We start from the raw sequence: 8,304 nt of genomic DNA, 5'->3' as shown, positions 1-8,304 counted from the left end.
GCCCGGCCCCTAAGGTCCCTCACGTTGTAGCCGTAGACGTAGCCGTTGGGCAGCATCATGGGTGGGTTGTTCTCATTCATCACGTCGCCCGAGATCTTGCAGACCAGGCGGGAGTTGGCGCAGTGCGCCATGGGCAGCGGCTGCGCCAGCTTGTTCAGGGAGCGGCTGCACACGGNGTGGCGCGAGGCAGGGAACAGCCCGGAACGGCCTTCCAGGGCGGAGAGAACACCCCACCTGGCAGGGAAATGGCCCCGCTGGGGCCAGAGCACGCCCTGCGAGGGACCGGCTGCCGCGCCCCCCACGCCCTGTCACGTGCTGAAGCACACAGCCCGGGGGCCCAGGATGCCCACGTGCTACACAGAGAGGGGCCCTCCGGCCTTGGGGTGGGAACCGCGGCGGGGAAGGCGCTCGGCCACGCAGAAGTTGGAGTGGGTTCTCAGAATCGCACAGGACGGCTGTTCCGCACGTGCGGTTCGCAGCTGCCGCAAGGTGTGCACACACTGGCCGTGCCCGCACACCGCCTGGGCTGCCTGAGTGGGGGCCACACACACCGGGGGGAGCAGAGGCCCGGGACTTGTAGCCCCTGCCTTCCCGGGGGAGGACAAGAGACCCCGCACGGACGCCAGGCCAAGAGGGGCCGAGCACAGCGGCGCGGTGCACCTGCCGGGAGGATACGGTGTCTTTATGGCCGAGAGGCCGGCCTGCAGCGTCAGCGTGAACACGGAGTTGTTGCCCAGCTGGTGCAGCCGGTAGTTGTCGTAGCGGAACTGCTGGGTCAGCATGCGCCACCGGGCCGGGTCCAGCAGGTCCTGGAAGAGACAGGCCAGAGGGGCGCTGGGGTGCGCCAGGGGACGGCGGTCCCTGACAACATACGGCAGGCCCCCACGAGCCCACACCCACCAGCCTAAGGGCAGCACTGGGTGCCGGAAGCCTGGACCCCGAGTCCGCCCACAGGACCGTCAGTGTGCTCTGTGCGGACAGATGACAGAGGGTGCGGGTCCTGTGGCCTCACGGCAAGAAGGGGGCTCGGTGGGCCTAAGGACAGCTGGGTACAGATAAAGGCACTGAGGTTCCAGAGGAAAAGTCTCCTTCCAGAAAAGGACCTTTTGGAATGGGAGCCAGCGCTCCGGCCCAGGCTGGAGAAGCTCAGAGCAGAGCATCAGGCCCGGTGAACGGGCCTCCGGAGCCTTCCAGGCTCAGAGTCCGTAAGAGCAGAGAGGGGAGGGCGCACACCAGCCGGAGTGAAACCCTGGGCGTCAAGCACAATCCCGCATCAAGGGGGAGGCACGGGCACCCGTGCAGTGGGGGCCTCACGAGGGGTCTGGGTCCAGGGCAGACACCACACTTCACTCCAATGTTAAAAAAACACGTCTTTAATGTTATTTTGACCACAGCAAAGCCCAGAGGACCAAGCCCACAGTCCAGAGACCCTTGGCCTCGGGCCTCTGGTGTGGCCACCTCTCCAAGACCAGAGCCCTTCGTCCTGCTTCTCATGTGACCCACTTAGACCCGTGACTTCCTGCCACGGGCGGGGGGGGGAATGGGGGTGGAGACTGTGCTCCCTCCACACGGCACCCCTTCCAGGGCCCGCACCCGCCGCCGAGCTCTGCACGCGGGCCGGCCTTCCTCTCGTGGGTCGCCCTGCCTCCCTGACCCCCGGCCGGCCCGCGCCGGGCACCGGCTGCCGGGCTTCGCTTCCACGCGGCCAGGAGGTCTTCCCGAGGGTCGGGCCCCCGCTCCTCTCTGGCCTCGCTCCTTCCTGCCATCGTGAGGCCACTCCAGGGAGACGCACTGGCCCTGCACGTGCCGTCCCGAGCAGGACGTCTCACTCTCTAGGGACTGGCCCTTTCTGCACTTCTCACACCCCTTCTCCAGAGCAGAGTACCCCTTCTCAGCACGTGGGGGCGAGGTGCACACGTGCTGACGGCCCACAAAGCTTCGTGGGGCACATGGGGCCTCGGATGGAGCCCAACGTCCGGGCTCAGAGAACAAGGCTGGTTCAGCCCACGAGGAAGGACTTTCCTTCACTCCCTCTTGGGGACAGGCTGACAGCCGCGAGAGGGACCCCAGGGGCAAGTGCCGTGTGCCTCGCCGTGACAGCGCCGCAGGCGGCCTCCAGGACCCACAGGGCCAGGAGGGCGGAGCCTTCAGGAAGGACACAGGTTTCCCTGCCTGAAGAGATGGGAGGAAGGGAGCCTCACCCAACCCTGTGGGCGCCGTGACCAAGGGAAATAAGCCGCCAGGCCCGTGGGATTGTCACAGAGCCCAGGCAGATGACCGCGGAAAACTGGGGGGGGAGCTGGGCAACGAACACCTAGAACTGGGGTCACGGCTGGGACGGTGCAGACGCGTGGCCACGCAGAGCCCAGGCTGCGTGGAGAGCGGGCGGCTGAGGGCCAGGAGCCCGGCAGGGCCCGCAGTCCGACCGAAGTGCTCTCGCAGCAAAGTCCCATTTACAGTAAGACGCGTGAAGACAGAAATGACTACGGGCGGAGCTGCTCACCCAAAGAAAGCAGAACTTTATGATCTGGAAACTTCTGTCCATGTTGCGTAAGAGGAGAAGGCTGCTCAGGAGAGGCCAAGCGATCTTTACAAGGACACTCGTGTGGGCGTGACCGGACTGATGGCCCAGGGACCCCAGGGGCGCGGCCACAGGAACGGGGGAGAGCTGCCGGGACCCCAGGGGCGCGGCCACAGGAATGGGGGAGAGTTGTTGGAATTCCCAGGTCTCCCAGGACAGGCCCGTGAGCTGCTCAGCTGTGAACATGGTGACGTTTCTCAAGACAAGGGAAGAAGGGTCCCCGAAGGCAGGTCAGGGGTTACCGGGGCACCGCCTGGTTTCAAGAGGCCAGACCCGCTGCCCCAGCCCAGCAGAGCCAAGGGGGCTGGTGAGCGGTGCTGCGTGGCGACGCCCGCCCGGACCCCACGTGGACCCACAAGGTCCCGGGGCGCAGGGGAAAGACCCCGAGGAGAGGTGGAGGTCAGGAGGGACACTGGCAGCGAGGGAGCGAGGTCACGGGAGCCAGGGAGGCGCTCAGAGCTGGAAGCCTGCTAGGCGGGGACCCTGGGCATTGTTCCGACCCCACAGGCACAGCAGGGACAAGACGGGAATGTTGGCGAGCTGGTCACGCTCCGTACGTGGGCGTGGCCACAGACGAGGTCCTCCCAAGCCCCGAGGGCCCACAGGCAGGGTTACCTTGTAGGGCGAGATGTGCGTGTCCGGCGGGAAGGCCAGCATGCCCATGACCTGACGCACCTCATCCAGCTGGCTGCCCTCGGCCTGGCTGAAATGCTTTCTTGCGTGTCTGGAAAACAACGTTGGGGGCTGCCTAAGACTGCGGTTTTACCTCCAAGCGCCTGCGCTCAGTGTGCGCCAGAGCCTCAGTACCAACGAAGCCCCCTCGTGTGACCTGGGCCAGGGTCTGCTGGGAGCTCGGCTGAGCAGGCCCCTCCTCGCGGACGCAGGGATGGAGAGGAGGCTCAAGGCACCGAGCACCGAATCCCACTCAGGAAACACCCAGAGGCAGCGACCCAGCTGCTTGAGCCGTTCCAAGTTACCCGGGCGTCCAAGGACCCAAAGCCCAAGAGCGGCCCCCCACCCAGCCCTGGGAGGCCCCAGAGGCAGTCCATCCCCCCCGACCCCGCGGGCCGACTCTCAGGAGACACAGGGCCCACAGGTTGGGCCCCAGGGCTGTGCCTTCCCGAGGGACCCACGTCGCCGTGCCGGCACGCTGGCCTCCTGCCCCTCTGCCCTCATGCATGCCCTCAGTCCACCCTCTGAACAGCACGTCGTCTGTGCCTGGAGCCTCCCTGAGCCCAGGACAGGGGGACACAGCAGAGCCCGTGGCCCTGAGCCCACGCGCTAAGTCGGCCTGGCGCTGTCAGAAAGGCCATGTGCGCCGAACAGCAGGAGCCTGGGCGCCCAGCCCCAGCAGGCTGCTCGGGGACAGGGAGAGAGGAGGCTGCCCGTCACAGGCAGGGCCCAGCCAGGGCAGACCTGCTGGACACCGCACGCTCATCCCCCAGAGCCCAGGAGGCCTGCCCGTGGCGTCAGGGAGGGAGCGCGCCCTCCGCCAAGACCCGTGAGACCACTTCCACGTACCTCACGGCGTCCAGTCTCTTATTCTGCCGGATGAGCTCAATGAACTCCTGAATCCTTAGGCTGAATTCCAGGCAGCTCTGGGGGTAAACACAAGACAAGGCCTGGGTAGCGTCGCCACAGAGCCACGCCCACGGGCCAACCCTGCCAGACCAGCCGGACACGGCTCCCCAGCCAAGGGAGGGTAGGGGGCGGCACGGATGCCAAAACTGTAGCGTCAGCCTGCAGCCCATGTGTCCCCAGGACAGCGGGGCAGCCGGCACCCAGGGGTCCAGGGCCCCGAGTGTGCACCCGCGGGCCAGGCTCGGGGACGGACGGACAGGTGCCACCTGAGGGGAGGATGCTGGAGGTTGCCGGTGGCGCGGAGGGTGCGGGACACGACTTCCCGTGTGAAGCGGCCCCGGGAAGACACGTTTCCAACCCCTTTACGAGGACGGAGCAGCTCTCCGGGCTGTAATCTGTGTGAAGTCACGAGCGTGGGCATGAGCGTGGGCATGAGCGTGGGCATGCGCTCAGAGCCCTGTCCCAGCCCAGCTGCGTTTCCCAGCCTCGGCCCCGGGGACCTCGCCTCAGGACCTGCGTGGCACTGTCCACGTCAGCCTGCTCGGGACAGGCAGGCCGGTCCCCACTCGAGGCCCTGACACCCAGTCGGAGGAGGGGCTGGGAGGCGGCGTCTCATAGGGGAGCATAAGCAGGGGCGGCAAGCAGGGAACAGGGGAGAGAACCCAGGTCCCTGAGCAGGGACATGGGGTGAGGACCCTCGGGTGGGGTGGGGGTGGGGACAATGCTTAGGGATGCCTGGGGGGAAATGTTCCGGGCAGAAGAGCCAGGTGCAAGGGCCCTGGGGAGGGTGGGAGGGACTAGGTTAGAGCCGGGGGTGCTGGGGTCTGTGGAGGGCATGGGGGACACTGACGGCGGCTGGCAGAGTGCACCACCGGCGTGGTCGTTTGTGTGGACGCCCAAATGCCAACTCTGAAATCTTAACGATGCCAGTCCAATTTGGGTTCAAGCTCTATGATGGGGGGTGGGTAAAGGGAGGCAAAATGAACTTTTGCGACCTAAGATGAAAAGCTCGATTATTCTACAAAAGTAGCACTTTAAACTAGATTTCTGCAGCTTCAGAAAACACTCAGTACTTCCCACCAGAAACAGAGTGAGTGGAGTTAACGGAAGAGGAAAATCTCTGGGTTTTCCACTTATCTGTCCCTTTGCCTTCCATGGTGCCTGGGTCGCAGGGTGCGTGGACAGAATTCCACACGGCGAGCCAGGCAGTCAACCCCAAGTGCCTATACCATAACTCAAGTTTGCCAAACCCCGTGTCTAAACCGTGACTCAGGTTTGCTGATCACGTGGACTCTCCCCACCCGGGCCTCTGCACGCGGGCACCCTGATGCAGGGTCTCAGCCGGACCCGTGAAGGTGCCTCCACGGCCACGAGGGCAGAGCACCGGCCGATGGGACCTCCCTGGGGGCCCCCGGACGCAAAGGTGCAGAGGACCACCTACCTGGTGCCCCACAGGTCCACAGCACAGGTGCTCAGGGCAAGGTGGGGTCCCTTGCCTTCGCCCCTCCTCCCCTACCCTCTGCACCAAGGCGACCTCCTGACCCCCAACTGAATGGAGAAGATGCCGTGTGCGGAGCGGTGGGCACGGCACCAACCGTAAGAAAGGAGGTCCCAGCCCCACTGACGTGCTCCCGCCCAAGGCCAGACCAGCGGAAGCAACGGCGGGGTGGGGGGGACCAGGGGGAGGTGCCCTGCCTGCCCCCCCAGGGCAGCGAGCGGTCGCCACTGCTATGCTCAGGGTTGCCAGGAGCTCTGACGACAGGAGGGGCCACCACGCGGACGTTCCAGATGAGCAACGTCATGGTCAACTCCACTACGCTTTACACAACAGCGCGTGCAGGCGTGTTCACGGCCTCATAAGGCCTCTGCTCCTGCAACCGACCTTCCAAACGGTCTAACAGGCAAACATGAATTACTGAAAGTTAGGGGCCCAGACTCCAGCGTAAGACAGCACGGTTCTAGGTGATCGCGCAAAGCACTGAAGGCTGAGTGATGTCCCTTGGGTGCTACGTGGGTGAGGCTGGTGCCGCCACGGCTGTGATTCCGCCGGCTTTCCGGACGCGCTGCCCGTGCGCTGCTGCTCTGATTGCCCGGAAGTATCTAGACCCCAGGGTCAGCAGCCGCTTGTCCGGCACGCCCATCATCTAGGGTACTTTCCAACCACGGGAACTTGGGTCTCAAAGTCTGTTTCCTCGCCTAGGGCTCCTGACTGCTCCCAGGGGTCTGCTGTGGCCCCACACAGCCCCCCCCCGGCCTGCGTGTGCGAAAGCCCGAGTGTACACACACAGACGCTCGCGGCGGGTACTTCGTCGCTCCACCCTGTTCAGCAGACACTTCACGATGGTAGTATCTTCACGCCCAACGCACGTCGGGGTGGCTGTCTGCGTGCTTCCCAGCACACGGGACAGCGACAGGAACCTGCCATCGCGGCCTGGGCCGCCCGCCCGCCCCCACAGCGGCTGTGAGGCCCCGCCTGAGACCCGGCCCAGAGGCAGTGTGGTCTGGAGGCGCCGGGGCTCATGAAACCGGCTGTCGGGGCGGGAGGCCTCCGGTCTCCTGGCCTGGTTCCCGCCGTGCGGCACTGCTGTGGGGGCTGCGGCGGGACAGCAGGGTGTGTTACATACCAATTCTGGCTTTCCTTTTATGGTTTCCATACCAAGATCCTCACTCTCTTTAGGGGAGCCACTGGCCACTCTACTTTTCCGTCCCGTCTTCGCGTCGTGCTCGCTTTGGCGGCCCTGAGTGGCAGAGAGCGTCACCCTTGGCTGGTGACTATACCCACACGACAAGCTCAACCAGGGAGAGGTTAAAGGCGCTCAGTTTAGAAAACAGAAAAACAGTTTTTCTAATGGAGGCAGGGGAAGGTTAATAGAAGTTACACGTTTCTGCAAGCCCTGGTGTGACACACCTTTCAAGAAGCGTTCAGATTCTGTAACTCATGTTTAAGCGTCTATTTTTTAAGCTGCTTGTGGCTCCCAAGAAAAGCTGTATTGAGAAGGACCCCCGCCTAGCACGCAGCACGTGTGCGGGCGGACAACGCCTCCACGCAGGGCACCCCTGCACTGGTGACGAGGGGCTCGGGGAGCCGGAGGACCCGGCACTGCCGGGCAAGCTGAGCACGCAGGGGGTCGGCACCTCGCCCCTTCACAACCTCAGGCCCAGAACACTGGTCCAAACCGTAATGCAGAAGGGGGTGCACTTTTCAGGGATTTTACCTAAAACCCAAACACCCAGACCAAAAACAAAACCCCAAGCCCACCCCACACCCCACACCCCCACCCCGTGAGCCAGAAGCATGGAACTCTGCACCAACAGGTGAAGGCGCAAGCCCCGCCCCGCGCCCGCACACCTTCATCTTGCGCAGCCGGGACTTGTTGTCGTGGCACCAGGCAAGGCAGGTGGCGGTCTCGCGCCTCTCCAGGGACTCCTCCACTTCTTTGGCAGTCAGGAACATCTCGATGTTCACTAAGTCCTTAGGGGAGGGAAGCGGCGTGAGCTCGGCGCCCTGGACTCCGGGACCCCCGCGCCCAAACCGGTGCGCTCTGTGCTCTCTCCGGGGAGGCAGGGCCCAGGCTTGCAGAAAGGCGCGCATGGCCCAAGGCTGCTGCGGGCCATCCGAGTGCAGCGGCCCGAGCACACCCACCGAGCACAGCGGCTGAGGCATGCCCCGCACCCAGATAAGGTCTCCCAAGGGCAGGTGTGGGCCCCAAACGAAACCCCCAGGCCAGAACCTCCCCCTCCAACATAGGCCTGACCTCATTTGTCCCCTTCACAATTAGACCTGGGAACCCCAGCGACCCATCCCCTCATCTTCCGGGCTCTTTTTCCTCTGAAGACATGTTTGCGATTTTTGAGAAGGGACAGTGAGGGCGGGTGAGTAGGGCTGTCTCTGCTTCACGTTTGTGCGGCTCTCTTCTCCAGCGCCTGCGCAGCTGGGGAAGCGGTCTGTGCGGCCGCTCTGCAGGGCTCTGGCGGATCCGAGCAGGACCAGGGCCTCGGGTGAGGACGCCCACCTGCCCTGTCGCACGTCTGCTGGAGTGCAGGAGCCCACGGGGCGCCCAGGGCCTGCGTGTCCCCAGCAAGGGGCTGCAGCAGAGCCAGCAACGAGGACGGGCCGGGAGGGGACAGCAGTGCTGGGACAT

General features: G+C 64.7%; 1 protein-coding gene across 1 annotated transcript in view; it reads right to left on the bottom strand.

Moving 5' to 3' along the window:
* MAEA (macrophage erythroblast attacher, E3 ubiquitin ligase) overlaps positions 1-8,304 on the bottom strand; it is a 14,856-nt gene that overhangs the window by 170 nt on the left and 6,382 nt on the right. Inside the window, exons 3-8 of the mRNA XM_077750584.1 lie at positions 7,512-7,634; positions 6,787-6,900; positions 4,103-4,179; positions 3,197-3,305; positions 665-809; positions 24-208 (exon numbers count right to left, since the gene is read on the bottom strand). Of these exons, the coding sequence (XP_077606710.1) occupies positions 24-208; positions 665-809; positions 3,197-3,305; positions 4,103-4,179; positions 6,787-6,900; positions 7,512-7,634 (753 nt within the window). The remainder of the gene's footprint in view (positions 1-23; positions 209-664; positions 810-3,196; positions 3,306-4,102; positions 4,180-6,786; positions 6,901-7,511; positions 7,635-8,304) is intronic.

Source organism: Crocuta crocuta, unplaced genomic scaffold (genome assembly GCF_008692635.1).
Source record: "Crocuta crocuta isolate KB4526 unplaced genomic scaffold, BGI_CrCroc_1.0 scaffold179, whole genome shotgun sequence".
In the NCBI taxonomy this organism is placed as follows: domain Eukaryota; kingdom Metazoa; phylum Chordata; class Mammalia; order Carnivora; family Hyaenidae; genus Crocuta; species Crocuta crocuta.
This window is presented reverse-complemented; position numbering and strand designations above follow the sequence as displayed.